Here is a 15525-nt window from a genome sequence, read left to right on the forward strand (position 1 = left end):
ACTAATGCTTTGTGTGTATGTCATTCTACGGATTGCCGCATCACAAGAAGGCTAACTGTTCAGTCAATAATGATTATGCTATGGCTAAAAAGCCTAGAAACCCTAAAACGATCCAGACAGGTCTACACCGCCGTAGCAAGTCTGCCGACCTTTTGTTAGCGCGTAATGTCGGCGGGAACCGACAGGTTACAGGACGGATTCGCTCCGTCAAGGTCTGGGCTCTCTTCTAAGAAAGGAGCATTAGAAGCGTAGGCTTCTAGAATCTCTCTCACTGGTGTATCGTTAGATATCTAACCCAGGCTTCCTCCCGAATATAAATACTCGTTGCTTAGGAGGCCGCAACAACTTCTATCGTAAGTGTCTCTTCAGATCTACGTTGCAATGTACTTGGTTGCTCAAACCGATGTGTCTGTGCGTGTCATTCCTTGGTTAGGAAACACTCCTAAACTCCAAGATATTTGTAGACTGTTCGTAGATCAGTCTTATCAAGCCGTGTCTTAATCACACAGCGATTAAGTTCTGTAACGCTCTAACGCGCTACAACACGTTTAATGTTTGAAATATTCAATAACAAATGTTTGCACCAAACGTGGCGGCGTTCTTGTGCTTGCACTCCTATGCTGTACGGACTGCCCTGCAAATCAACGGGGGGTCAAGTGGCTGCACCGGGGCCGAAAAGCCCCCCCCCATAGTCGACTTCGGCTTTGGAAAGCCCCCCCTAGTCCAACAACAAAGATCAGGATCTTCCCAACGCATCCCAGGCAAACCAGCCGAAGAAGTCTGCTTTCAGCCACCAAGGCACAAAACAGGTACAAGACGAAAAATGATTTTGAGTTGTTAGACGAGCACAACTCATCAGTTAGCTTGGCTCCTTGTAAGCTTTCCATCGCGATTGGTAACTGCACCTCATTCGACTCACCGTACTCGTACAATTTCTCTTAAGTCACATCACAACATACGCTGCAGCACCCTCAACCATACCCACTACACAATAAGACAATTCCTCCAGTTTCGGGACCTGCTTCGATTGATCGGCAATTTCGCAAATCCGGCTATAAGTAGCCTCCCTGCAGGCAGCTGCCTAGTACCAGACTCAAAGTTACCAGAGCCACTTTTAACCAGAGACTGCAATCCCCAGTTGTCTGATTCCGGCAGACTGCGACACTATCCTTGCGCGGGGCTCGTAACCTGTTAAACTAGGCAGCGGATATGGAGCAGTCGCCTTGATATTCGTTACATAGGTTTAGGGATAGAGCGAAGAACACAGCCAGGACCCTGCCATACACGAAGTCTCGGGAGCCCTATCTTCGAATGATTCGATTCCAGGGCCTTCGGGTTTTTAGAAAGAAAAGAGAACTCTTCCCAGGGCCGATGCCGATATCTCCGGGCTCGCTTGCGTTACCGCCAGCCGCCTTGTCCTTTCGATGCAAATCGCAAATATCCCGCCATTATGCGATACGTCGAAGTTTCTGTACGAGTTATCAACAGTGGGCAAGCCTACATACGCGTAGCGTGCGGTTTCTACTCCATATGCTCGTAGTACAGTATTCACATATAACTCATCGGCAGTTTACTTCATATGGATCTTCGGAGCCCACCTCATGTGTCGATACGATTTGCATTACGAATGCCTTACAAAGAGGTTACGATATGAAGGATATAAAGCGCCCAAAACGGATTGATATCCGAATCAGAGGTCGGCAAATCGGTTTCCACGGCTGCTGGAGGGCATAATTTTGGTCAGTAAACCAAAAAGGAATTTGGGGCGCCTTCCGGCGACAAAAAAGATCAGCGTTATAAGTGCTGCTCGTTCAGTACACATTGCAGTCCTATCGTTTTATAAGGTCACGCCTTACGCCTCTATTCGTCGCCATGCCAGCCCGTGCTTACGCGCGCTGCACATGGCACAGCGGGGTCCACCTAGCGGTTCACCCCGAATTTCGGCTGCGGGTACTGTGGTACAGACCCACAGTACCCACAAGATTTGCCGACCTGTGTTACAAACCCCTCAACTCAGGGTTGTATTCATGTTACATAATGACATTAAATATCGCAAGCATACAAATAGAAAACGCTGGGCTGCCAGATGAGCACAGGCGGCCACCACGGTGCTGGGAAGGGGAAGAGTCCGAGGACTTCACCTTGCCCCAGCCATTACACATGTTCCAGGCCAGTGTAGTGGGGTATGCAGGTTTGCTTCAGAGCAAGCACTAGTAAGGGGAGGTTTAGGTAAACAGCAGTTGGTTATACTGTGGGCCTGGTTGGGCTTGGCTGTTGTCAAGGGTTGTGAGCTGAGGATCTGGGTTTCATCGCTTGGCGAGCCAGGAAACTGTCCTATGTGGGCCGGTTGAGGGACGCGACAGGCGACATGCTCAGTTTGGCCTCAGTTTTGGGGCCTGCAGTACTCTTGGTTTGCTGGTACTGAACGCACAGCTTCTGGCTTGGTATCCATGATAGCCATTCATGTGTAATATGACCACCCTTGGTTAGGGGACCTTGTATGTTTTTGCCAACAGACGACTGGGTGGATCTGAATCATATTTGGCGATGGGAGGGAGTCCTGAAGGTGGTGGTGTTGCCAGACAGGGCAAGTTCATTTCACCAAGCATGGGTTGGTTATCCCAACGGACAAACCGTTGGAAATGTCAGTCGCATTGGCGTACCAGTGTTTGTGGCTCCAATGACGCAGTTGCGTGCTACTGGCGGCGCAATGCAATGTGCGTGAACGCGAAATGCACTTGCACCGCCTTTTGGAGGCCCGATGGTGGCTTCGGTCGGTAGTCGTTCCAAACAGCAAAGATGTCTCGGCTTTCTGCGCAATAATGCACCCCTGAATGCACATATGTCCATCCTATGGCATTAATGATGACATTTGCGTCACTCACTGAAGATTGGAGCTTCTGTAGCAAAACGCACACGGGCTCATGGAAATAGGAAGTGGAGATTGAAGAGGCAGGGATGAGAGCCCCAGGCTTTCCAAGTTGTTTGCGTTGATGTTTGGACGTGAGCGTGGACTGACAGTTACCACTGACAGCCAGAGAGTGCCGGCACATCAGGACTGTCTGAGCGCCCTCCGAGACCACGGAGCTTTGCTGGCGAACCAACCGTCACGACGACTGCTGAGGAAATTCCAAGGTCTTGATCATATCTGAATCATTGCTGCATCCATAGTGCATGCGACGTGGCGATTCTTCCTGTACTTTTCGCCTGTGACTATGACGCGGCGTCATGATACGCTGCTGAAGCTAGGGTTTGCAATCTGGCTCCAGTTAAAAGTATAGGAGCGGTACCATGTCTCTTACATTTGATTTTCCACAATGGCAGCTTCGAGTAACGAGTAGCCGGACCCAAGATGCGTCCACACATTCCAGTAGCAACCCTGACAACGTTGCTGGGCCGGCGAGCGACTCTGATTGGATTGCGGAACTGGCAGTAAGATTGTAAAGCTCCTGGAAATGCATTATTGCTCTGATCTAGGCTTTCTTGGTCAGCACTTATGCGACATGGCCGCAGCCATCTGAACAGTGTGCCGAAACATAATCCACAATTGATGCACGGTACATCACACAGGAGCTCGATGGGGGCGACGAAACATGCCATGCTAAGGTTAAACCGGCTGTCACGGAGGACACAGATCACGTTGACCAGCGGGTCAGCGACGGCCTGGCGCGACGTCATGACACGGCGCCCGCTATGAATAGCTTCGCTTCAGCCAGAAAGCATGTGACAATTTCCTCGTCTAGTTGTAATCAGGCCTTGAGCTGTACGCACGTGGGAGGCAGCGGCAACCGCGGCGTCACGCCTTTTAGCCCAGAGCCCGCCGAGTTGGCTGCTGCAAACACCCCAGCCGCTACGGGCTCCCAGGCCGCGGTGGACAACAGTACGTCTCCGGTGACCACTCGCGGAGATTCTATTCCAGCGGAGGTAGGTGCGCTTGGGCAATCTTATGGTCCCCACAATCGGCACCGTGGACTATTTGATGGCCTTTCGATTAGAAAGGAATGTGTTAACTGCCAACCCTTGTCCGCTCCCATCTGCTGTCGGACCGCCGCACGTTCTGCTCGTGCGATTACAACGGATTGGACGGTGGCAACGCTGGTTGCTGGCGGCGGTGTCGGACGCTCCATCCGCAGGTTCTACTTTTGGTACTGAGCGGCCTGCGCGACGTGGGCGACTGCGTGCGCGCTGCGCTGGTGTGCCGGCACTGGCTGTCAGTGGTAACCCTCAGGTGCGCCAGCATGGGGGCATCTGTACGCCTGTACGTATTTCTGTGCGTCTGTGTGTGTGTATATAACAATGGGGAATTCCCGTTAACATTGCTGAGGCAGCCGCAACACTGATTGGGTCTCCAGCTGCGAAGTAAGCGCTTAAATGTGCGTGTCTATGGGCATTCTTCAAGGTTAACCGTCGATGAGTGCAGCAAACTCCTGTTTGCGCCACGCACACAGATGGCCCAGCTTATAGGCCGTATCTGCCAAGGCGCATAAGTAGAGTCGGATTTTGTCATCCGCAAGTCTGCCCTGTGGCCTATGTTGCTGCCTTCTGTCTGGAGTCGTTTAATTCAAATGGGGCCCCCCCTCATGTGCGGTTGCCGTCCCACGTCCCAACCTTGCTCTCTGCAACCCGACTGCTTTGCGCTGTGCCGCGAAACGTGGAAGCGAAGCAACGAGCTGTGGTATGAGCTGGACTCCATCCAGCTGCCGGGACGCGCTTGGAGCCGGGCCCCGCACGCGGGCTCTCCGGTGCTGCGGCCGCCGCCGGGCTGCGACCACCCGCACAGCAAGATGCTGTCGTACAAGACCACGTGTGCACTAACGCAGGTACGACAGAGCCCCGGCGCGCTGGCGCACCCCTTCTTCCCCCCACGGACAAAGAGATACGTGGCTATACCAGCTGTTACCCAGTCCCTGGGAAAGGAGGAAGGGAGGTTTTATTTTTGCGAGTGCGTAACTCTGGGCGGGCGGGGTGATGATGGGGGTTTGGGGGCATGGGCCGTGGAGGTATCCAGGTATGTCGAGATCATGGCGTGGTCCCGCTCAGTGTCTGCTGTATCTGCACCGGTGGCTTCCTTCGAACCACGTAGCACCTTACTTCGACTGAGCACATGCGATATGTGATGTGTCCCATGGGTCTGCAGGTGGCGGTTCGGTTCATGGTGCTCCGAAAGGGCTTCGAATACGTAGTGGAGGTGGGTGAAGCGCCCTGTGGAGGGGTGGAAGTGAGCACAAATGTAGGCTGTGGTGTGGGAGAGCGGTGGTGTATGTCAACGCCAATTGCGGAGTATGGTGTGCTGTGTTGGAAGGAAGGGCGTGACGAGGTAGAGTTGCGTAGGGTAGGGTAGGGACTTAAAGGGGCCAGTTAAGTCGTAGGCCTTCGACCGCAGCTCTGCATCATAGGGCTGAGGGTACGGACGTGTCCTTTGGGGAGCAGAGTTAACAAGGTTCAGCCTGTCGGGCCCCCGGGTTCGGGGGTTTGGAAAGCATGACATGGCAGCAGAAAGTGATAGAGGTGGAAGGGCAGCGGTGAAGCGGCAAAAGGGGAGGACATTCTGTTTATGTCCCCCCGGGTTGAGATCCTCCTTCGGAGTTTGCATGTTAGCGATTAGCGGCGTCTTGGATTATGTATGTATGTCTATGCTGGGTTAAAGCTGTCATGACATGCCATACATACAGAAAACACGGGGAAAGCCAAACACACATACGTCGCCAACAGCATTCCTGAAACCACAACTCACACCGTCGCCTGCGTGGCAATGTGCGAAAGCAGTCCGAGTCCGTGTTCGTCCGCGCATTCGTTTTGCATTTGCCCTAACACTACTTTACCCCAAGCTTCCCCGTCTCCGCGAGCTACGCCCCGCCGCCTCCGCCCCCACTCCCACTCGCACTCCCACAACCGCCACAGTTTTCGACCCTCCCTTCCCGTACTGTGTGCTCCCCACCGCCATGCAGGCGGCGGCGTCCCTGTGGCTCGCTGCCTGCAGAGCGGCCGTTGATTCTGGAGGCCGCCAGGGCCAGCAACACCACCACAACACCAACCACAAGCACCACCAGCAGGGCCCAATGCCGCCACCTCCACCACCTCCACCACCGCAGCAGCAGCAGCTGCAGCTGCCAAAGCACCAGGCGCCAGGACTGCACCAGGGCCCCAGCCTGCAGGCCGCACCACTGTCCCAGGCAGTCGTCGGCTCTAGAAGCAGCCATGTCACTTGTAGTGCCGGAGCTGCAACTCTCCATACGCCGGCGGAGTTATCAAGTGTGGTCCTGGACATTGCGGCGGGCAGTGCTGGTGCGGTTGGCTGGCAACAGCCTGAGCAGGAGCAGCGGCAGGATGAGGGTTGCACAGGTTGCGGAGTTGGGCGGGGCAGTGACAGCAGGATGGGGGAGAAGCTGCAGCAGGGCAAGGGCTCCCGTGTCACGGAGGAGGTGGGTATTAGCAGCAGTCCATCAGGGGCCTGCGAAGTCGCCAGCAGCGGCAGCGGCAGCGTTGCGGCTTCTCCTCCCGCGGTGTTAGGGGATGGGTGGCGAGGGGGAAGGGGTCGCATTACACATGTGGACCAGCTGTGGGAGACATGCGGCAGGAACCGGTCAGCACTGCAGGTGAGGCGAGTGTCGGAGTGGCGGGATGTAAGTGGGGGTGCGGACGGGATGTATGTATGTATGTATGTATGTATGTATGTATGTATGTATGTATGTATGTATGTATGTATGTATGTATGTATGTATGTGTGCATGTATGTAGCGTACCTTGAGTATCGGCTGCTGTATCAGATGCGGCTCGGCGGTGGGGTTTTGCATGCGCATGTGTGTCCGTAGGGGTATTTAGTGTGAGTGCAAGGACCCCGGCCAGTAGACCAAGATGAGGGATCAGGAGAGTCTTGGAGGAAGGGCAGAGTCGCTTGCTCTTACTACTGCTGGTCCTGGAGCGGTTCTAAGCACCGTCTTGCCAAGGTCGAAAAACATAGACCCGGAGAAAACCGGGGCCGAGGTAATGCAACTCGTGAAGGTATGCTGGAAGACATTTGTATCCCTTGAGAAGTTTATGGCTATGATGTATGGTCCATGTGATGGTACGGCAGGTGGACGAGCGCTTCAACGCGGTGCGCGTGCAGCAGATGGTGGGCAAGCTGTGCTGCTCCGGCGGCGCCCTGTGGTTGTCCTTGTACGAAGGCGTGGCGGCGGTGATGGCCTCCCGCTGTGACCAGATACGGGACCACCTGACCACGGAGGCGGCGGCAGCGACGTGCTCGTCGACGTCCGCCGATTTGGCCAAAGGTCAAGGCGCCAAGCGGCGGCGTGGACTTTCCCTTCGGGACCCCAGCAGCAGCAGCAGCAGCGGCGACGGCGGCGGCGGCGGCGGGCAGCCTGTTCTTCGTGGAGACATGGTGTACGGCGGCAGTAGCTATGCAGACCGGTTCGCAGAGCTGTTAAGGAGGGGCGACACGCGCGGCGCGCTGGCGTTGGGGGCATCGCATCGCGCCGCTGGTGGGAGCAGTGGCCTCGAGAGAGGGGGTGGTGATGGCGGCGGCACAGGCGGTGAAGGTGGCGGAGGCGGTGTTGTACAGTGGGAGCTGGATGAGCCGGAGATGCGGGAAGTGGTACTGATGGTGGTGAGTGCGGGGCAGTTGTGGACGTGCTGACGTGTTTTGCCGTCACTGCATGGCGGACGGCGTGCCTTGCATGGTACGTACGGCTAAGGAGGTCCTTTATGTGAAGTCAAGGTGTCATAGCTGGCGTGTGGGGGTTGTATATGTGAACGATTTCATCGACAGCAGCTGCTCTAGCGGATCCATGCCTAGCAGATCCAACAGGGTATTGTGTAGAGAACATTATCGGGACTCCCGCTCGATGCGTGTGTGGCGCGTTCGACAGTTCGACAGCCTGTAGAAGCATCTTGGTGCGCCTTTTCAGCTTTCACCGCAAACACATCATCGGGAGCAAAATGCCGCTGCCCTTTCCAACCGTCCTTTCCCTCCAGGAGGCGGTTTCGGAGCCACCTGCCATTGTGGCGGAGGGATTGCTGCTATGGCGGCGGCTGCTGAGCTCCTGGCCAGTGTACCGGCGGTGGCTGGAGGTCAGAAGGGTCGCGAGGCAGTGACATGCAATTGTGATGGAGCGGAGGGCCTCACGGAGGAATAGCAGGGCGCCTCAGGGTTAACTTGTGGAGCTCCCTAACCACCCTCACTCCCCACGGGTGGCGTGAAGCGGCTTTTTGGGGGGAAGAGATGTGCATGTGCATGTGCATGTGCATGTGCAGCCTAAAGGGTCGGCTATATTTACCTCGGCGTCCCCACTCGTCACCACTCGCCCCCACTTGTCACCACTCGTCACCGTTCGTCACCATTCGTCACCCTCGTCACCACTGACCCCCACTCGCCCCCATTCGTCACCATTCGTCACCACTCGCCCCCACTCGTCACCATTCGTCACCACTCGCCGCCGCTCGTCACCATTCGCCCCCGCTCGTCACCATTCGTCCCCGCTCGTCACCAGTTCGACCCCACTCGGCCCCACTCGTCACCATTCGTCACCACTCGCCCCCACTCGCCCCGCTCGTCACCCACTCATCACCACTCGCCCGTTACTACTTGTCAACCACTCGTCACCACTCGCCCCACTCGCCACTCGGCCCCATTAGTCACCACTCGCCCCCACTCGCCCCCACTCGTCATCACTCGCCCCCACTCGCCCCCATTAGTCACCAATCGTCACCACTCGCCACCACTCGTCATCACTCGCCCCCACTCGCTCCCATTCGTCACCATTCGCCGCTTTGCTTTTGCGGAAACAAAAAGAAGAACCGAACTTGCTTTGAACACGCTGGGGGGGGTACAGGCGTTGCGATTAGCTATTCCTGAGAAAAAGAACAAGCAGCTCGTGTGCTCAATCTTGAATGCACATGAACACCTGCTGCGTTAGCGCTTAATGCACAGTGCCTTCCCCTTCCGACATACCCATTCCCACATGTCGATTTCTGGTGTGTGCTGTCCATATGTGCGTCTGTTGATCGGCCCCTATAATGCGGCTGCTAGGTCTGGGTGGTGTGGTGCGGCCCTCTGGGTGCGCGTGTGGAGGCGGAGCGGCAGCTGGCGGGTGCCGCGGAGGTACAGAGGGAGGCCCCTCTGGCCCCTCCGCACCTCACCAACAAGGGGCTGCTGCTGTTCCGGAGCCAGGTGGGGAAGAAGGGGCCGGGGGCCGGTGTCACCCGGGGTGCCGGCCACCACCACGGGAGGATGGGTTGGGTAAAATGGGGCTTCAGTAAAACAAATCCAATCAGGTGAAAACCCTTCTGTCTGTTTTGCTACCTCAGACAATCTATTGATACCAAGTTGCTTAGCTGAAGCTTCCAACACAAAGAATCGTCTAGTGCTGAATCATGTAACGGGTTAATAGCCTAAAGCATATTTTAAGAGCTCCCAAGGACAAAATTTCTTTGCGGCATGGGTCCTTCTAGAATTTATTGGATTTATTATATCATTGTATGGTAATACTTGTTATAACAGCTTTAGGAAAATTCATTTGGCTAAGAAATATTGGATGAATATAAGCGACTATTCTTTGATGAGGCGGGCCATGGGCAATTTTTTTATTGATAAAATCTAGTGGTGGTTTTTGTTGTATTATCAAAACTGGAAATTTTTTCAATCATAGAATCTCGGACAGCTTGCGGTGGGTTGATGAGAGGTGGTGTCACCAGGTGGGGGGTTTGCTGCATGGGACGTGGTGGCGCTGTTAAAGCAAAACCTATCTTGAGGAGTTTACGTGCCGCGAGCAGCAGGAGGCGCCGGAGAGGCGGTTGGTTGCTGGTTGGTTGCGGTTTGGGGGAAGGGCGGAAAGAAGGGTGGGGTGGATGGGCGGGTGGAGGTGGGAAGGGGTGGAGGGAAGGAGGGATGGTGGGAATGGGTGGGTGGAGGCGGGGACACGACGTTAAATAGTGAACAGGAGTGGTGGTTAGTGTAATCCTAAGTGTCCTTTAAACACCAACTCCATATGCACCCAGCCACCCCGCCCAACAACCACCTCCCTGTACACCCGGCCGCTGTTCAGGTGCTGCTTGCCTACCCGCTTCGGAGGCCCCTGCAAGCCGCGGCGCTGTGGCTGTCAGCGAGGGCGGACCAGGGGGAGGAGGAGGGGAGCGTGCGCGCTGCGGGCGGAAGCAGCGGCCGCCTGGGGGGAAGCGGTTTCACAGGTAGCCGCGGCGGTGGCAGTGGCGGTGCATCCGCTGTGTGTGGAAGTCATGGTGCGGATGGACCGGGCTTGAGTGAGGAGCACGGGCAGCTCCTGACGGCGATACGCAAGGTGGGTTCAACTCCCCCCCGGGTTTCGCAGGGGGGGACTTAGTCCGAGGAGGAGGAGGAGGAGGTGGTGGTGGTTTGCCATGCAGTGCAGCAGCCCTGGGCCGTCAACACGCGCCTCCTCTCAATGCTTTCCCTTTTCTTTCCCTTCCCACTTGGGCTTTGTTTACAAGAGGCTGTTCATGTTCCGTTCACGGACCGTTAGACTCATTCCTCGCTTGGCACCGCGCGATGTGACACTCGTACGACAAGGGTGACCATATCCGGCTGGCCGGTGTTCAACAGCCTCGTGTGTGCCGGTAGTGAGACCTGCTTACTGTTCAGCATCAGGATCGTTCCACCACATTTCTAAATTACTGATTCTGAATTACTGATTTTCGACTTGCCTTCTTTCGTCCCTTTGGCTGCTTTGGGTGTTTTGGCTGAGACGACGATAGCTTCTTACGGAGGTTGCGGTGCCCGATGACGCCACGCAGCCGCCCCAGCTGCACACGCGACAAAAGCTGCAGCGCTGCTTCGGCAGCTTGCTCCTGAGGCCCGTGTCGGGGGTCACCAGGGCCCTGCAGCTGGCGCAGCGCCTGCAGGGGCTTAGGGAAGCAGCAGCCGCTGGTGGCGGTGGCAGCGGGGCCGGCGGCGGGAGCTGGTGATGAGATTTTGGCGGCTAGTTGAACACCACAGGCGACATAGTCGTGTTGCCGCCAGCTGTGTTGAACTCACTGTCGATCTGATGACCAAATTACTACCCCGGACCCGAACACCACCACCGTTCTGCAACTCCCCATACAACCCGAGTCGCTAGTATTTCAGGAAATGTCGCTTTCCTAACGCCTAAAGCATGTTTGTTTCCAGTCGAAAAGAACACGTCACATGGTCGTCCTGGCATGGCTGCAAAGGAAGAAGACAGCTACTAGGTGCTGTGTACATGTGAAGCACCACCGCCGCCACGACCGCCACCGCCAACTAGCCATCGAAACCTCATCATCACCAGCTCCCGCCGCCGCAGCGGCCACGACATCTTCATTGCGACGGGAGGGCCAGCTAAGGGAGCTTCCTGGAACTAATGTGTGGATTGGCGATGACGGTAGTGACGTGGTGGGGGCGTACCATGAAAAGGCATCTCCTGGATGGCGTTTAAGACCCAAAAACGCGAAATAAGCTTGGTCTCATAGGGCCGAGACGATGCAGAAAGACTCATGCATGGACTCGTGGAGCTGAGCAATCCACTGTCTGTAGAAACATGTCGTTCGTTTATTACACCTATGATGTTATGTTATTTCAAGCCACAACACAAAGTATGCTGTGGCTTGAAAGGTTTCTTTTCCCAGGGGATTACCAATCTCGGGCACAACCTACCTTGCAGAGTCATAGCCAAACATTAGAAAGCAGAGATGGAAGAGCTTGGCAACATTTGTACATTAGTATGGCATAGTACGCAATTTCATATACAGTATTGCGGCCACTGCCGCATCGATTGGGATATGGCGGTATGATGGTCTTGGTCCTCCCCCCCCCCCCCCCGATCATTTGTATCCGTTCCAGTCATCGCCAAAGTCAGTCCCAAAGGCTGTCAGCGGAAGGTACGCACAGGGAGCTGAACCCAGTGTTTTTTTTGGCAATATATTACTTTTTTGGGAATAAATGGGGGTCTGAGCCTGGAAGAAATGGAATCGTTGGTCAGTTGGCAGTACTGGTTCATTACTTCGGCCATAAGTCGCGCCCCAAATGCCTTCTGCACATATAAAGCTGAACATTTGGAGCTTATACACTATTTTGCCTTCGTGTGCTCACGACGTTTATGGACAGTCAAAGTGGCTCCGCGCCCTGCTCACAGAGACACTGGCGCAAATGCAGTTAGGTGCACAGAACGATGGTGGTACGGCATGTGTGTTTCCAGACGTCAGGTGTGGNTTACAGCACNCCGTNCGGCCTTNGAGGGGGGGGGTCTGGGGGGGCAGCCCCCCCCAGCGACTATACAAATAGGAATATTAACCGCAAGAAACACCCAGTTTATTACTCTAGGGTACTAGGCCCAAAATGAAAAAAAAACACTGGCTGAACCCTTCTTACATTCCTCCCCCCCTCGAGCGGACGTCTTCGGGCGCCACCCCGGGCATATCCCGTAAGATTTTTTGACTTCGTCCTTCTTCGTCCGAAATGGGGAAATCAATTCGCACTAATGCGACCAGACAAAAAAACAATGCGGCCAATACTGATAATAAAATAAAATATCATACAACATTACATATATAATCATGTCATACAATATATATATAGGTGCATTCATATCACGTGATGGACATGGTTTATTTTATGGAACTTCATTTTAGACTGAAGGGGCCTTCATATCACGTGATGGGCATGGTTCATTTATGGAGACCGCTTCGTTTTGGACTGAAGGGGCATTCAAACCGTAGGGAGCGTCCATTCTGAACTCCCGTCATTCTGTAATGAAGGGCTCTATTCTAAAATGATACTTGGCCCTCGATTTGGTTGTGGAATGAATGGTCAAAATGAAGGGATGAAATGAATGTGAACCGAATCAGAAATGAAGGCTCCTGGTTCCCAGAGTGATATATTATAACAATATAGTACAAAATGTAAATGTGTGTGTGCACAGTCTTCGTCTTTTGCCTGGACAATTTGCGAACTGACTGCCTGCCGCAACATCGCCTGGGGACATTGGCACACAGCAAACATCATCATTTTCTTAGTTTCAGGGTTGAGGTGACTTGGGGACATTGGATGGGGCCTCCTGCGACCTAAGGGTTCATCCCCATCCCATCCTGCACGTGTGTAAGGAATTGAGGCGTACGACACAGACGTTGTGTGCGTGCCTACAGGTACAGCAATGCGCATCTAGTATGTCGTAGTAAGAAGTAGGCTCGCCTGAATGTTCACCCATCCGTCACCCATCCGTCACGACTTCATTCCGCCGGCCTCTCTTTATGTAATAACAATTCTTTGCGAACTGCAGCAGGTACGGCCTGTCCCAGCAGCAGGTCGTTAGTTGGCCGAAAGCATCGAACGGCTGGGAAATACTACCAGTTGACGTGTGAACTTGGAAGACGAGGGGGTTAAAGAACAAGGGGGTGAAACCCAAAGGGGACACCAAGGACCTGGCTGCACCTTGAAGGCGCACCTGCTGGTGAACTTTCCCCGTAGCCTACTGTACGGCCATAGCCTATCGAAAGCTGCATACGCTGCATAACAGTTAGGTACTGGTTTCCATCTTTAAAATCCATCAGTAAATGATACCCTGTGGGCAAGAGAACTTGCGCGTAGCGAAAGCGTTTCTTATTATACGCTCGTATACCCTCTTTGTACGTACAAAATTATAGAAAGACTGAACCCTGGAGGTGAGTATTAGAGCCAGTGGAGGCATGCGTAGATGGCGGGGCAGCATGGCTGCAGCAGCGGAAACCAACCCCTGCAGGCGCCTGCACCCCCGCAAGTTTCCTATTGACGACCCGAGCCCGCGGCAACCTGGTTATTAGTTGCTGGGCGACGGAAAATGGGAATTGCGGTCTCCGGAATCGCTTTACATCCTGGCGACGGCTTTTATGCGTGACCGCTAATGCATGGCAAGCCCAAAGGAAGCACTGAGGGTTCACCATCGGAATCCTGATGGCCGCACTCCTCCTCCATTGTTTTCTGGTCTCCACACGCATGCACAAACCTGAACGCCACTCCATCCAACGAAAGTAGTGGTAGTAGTGGTAGTAGTGGTAGTAGTGGTCGTAGTGGTCGTAGTGGTCGTAGTGGTCGTAGTGGTCGTAGTGGTCGTAGTGGTCGTAGTGGTCGTAGTGGTCGTAGTGGTCGTAGTGGTCGTAGTGGTCGTAGTGGTCGTAGTGGTCGTAGTGGTCGTAGTGGTCGTAGTGGTCGTAGTGGTCGTAGTGGTAGTAGTGGTAGTAGTGGTAGTAGTGGTAGTAGTGGTAGTAGTGGTAGTAGTGGTAGTAGTGGTAGTAGTGGTAGTAGTGGTAGTAGTGGTAGTAGTGGTAGTAGTGGTAGTAGTGGTAGTAGTGGTAGTAGTGGTAGCTGGCCGCCAGAAAGGCCTCTCGTGATGCTGGGAATGCGCTGTTATTATTAATGATGGGCAGCGAGCAAACAAAACTGGCCCACCCGGTACATAGATCTCGATCACACGCTCGTCTCTACTGTCTCTAGGCAGTCGCCCAGAACTAGTTAGTGTCCGTGTTTGTCCGTGTTTAGTGCTAATGGGCAGGTGGGGCAGTGCCTCTGGTTGCTTGGTGCTGTCCGAGCCTTGTTGCAGGCCTTTTAAAAGCAACAGTGGTATTTACACGAGATGTCAAGAATTTGTTGGAACTAGTGGAAAAGCGAGGATAACACGTGCTGAGGATGACACCGTGAGGTAGGACGGAGCGAGTATTGTGGTATCTGCTAAGCTTTGTTCAGTTGACTGGACGTACGCAAGGCGCCGTAACGGCAGCTTCAATCCGTGGAGCAAGCAAGTCGAAGAGTCAGGGCGGGTTCCTGCATTAAAACGCCACTTGCTTGCTGCCAAATCAAACACATCGCACACGAGGCCGAAATGATATTGCGTACAAAGTCATCAGCGGAGCGTCAAAGCAATGGACTTTGGGGTATGTATAATACCATAAAATCTCAGTACAGGTAAGCATGACGGTGCCATTCGAACCTGAAACAAAGGTAACACATATAAAGCACAACTTCACGGCGTTTACGGCAACCACAAGCAAAGCTATGCACAGAACCCGAAACACATATCCCTGCACCAGTAGTTCGCACATGCATGTACGAGCCGAGCGTAGCATTATCATCGACATTATTGCAATCCGCATACGTTGATACTCCAACACACCGCACATGCCGCTTCCAAGTGGAAAGCCAACAAGCAACCAAAGCAATAATCCATCAACCTATCTAGTGCATTTAACTCATGATAACAACCCAATCGGTGAGCGAACTCTATGTATGTTTTTACCCACCACAACACCACAGCCGCAACTGCGCTATCATTTAATGACAATAACTACAGAGGCCTTTCACCTATTAGTACGGCACCTGGCTGGCGGGGCAGCAGCTGTTGTCCGCATTGAGCAGCGAGTACACGCAGCTGTTTCCGTAGCACAGCCCCGCCGGAGTGCCACACCTGCTGTTTCGACTCATGGCCAGACATACATACAGGTCGCCAGACGGGGTTGCGGGGAAGGTGCTGGCCAGGGAGGTGATCGTCATCACGCCGTACGCCTGCT

The 15525-nt window shown here is 54.2% G+C and overlaps 2 protein-coding genes across 2 annotated transcripts; one reads left to right on the top strand and one right to left on the bottom strand.

Annotated features, from left to right (window-relative positions):
• Nucleotides 1-2037: 2037 nt before the first annotated feature.
• VOLCADRAFT_120609 (uncharacterized protein) lies at nt 2038-10938 on the top strand (the record flags this gene model as incomplete). Its single annotated transcript, XM_002948183.1, has 11 exons — nt 2038-2178; nt 3571-3924; nt 4134-4228; nt 4718-4820; nt 5138-5188; nt 5949-6596; nt 7076-7606; nt 7975-8070; nt 9029-9169; nt 10044-10295; nt 10768-10938. The coding sequence occupies 11 exons, from the start codon at nt 2038-2040 to the stop codon at nt 10936-10938; spliced, it is 2583 nt and encodes an 860-aa protein (XP_002948229.1).
• A 1676-nt stretch (nt 10939-12614) lies between these two features.
• On the bottom strand, nt 12615-14419 carry VOLCADRAFT_88657 (uncharacterized protein; the record flags this gene model as incomplete). The annotated part of the gene is made up of 4 exons (XM_002948332.1): nt 12615-12682; nt 13431-13547; nt 13968-14343; nt 14411-14419. 4 exons carry the CDS (start codon nt 14417-14419, stop codon nt 12615-12617), a joined length of 570 nt encoding a protein of 189 aa, XP_002948378.1.
• Between the last annotated feature and the right edge of the window lie 1106 nt (nt 14420-15525).

Source organism: Volvox carteri, assembly GCF_000143455.1.
Source record: "Volvox carteri f. nagariensis unplaced genomic scaffold VOLCAscaffold_9, whole genome shotgun sequence".
Lineage (NCBI taxonomy): Eukaryota > Viridiplantae > Chlorophyta > Chlorophyceae > Chlamydomonadales > Volvocaceae > Volvox > Volvox carteri.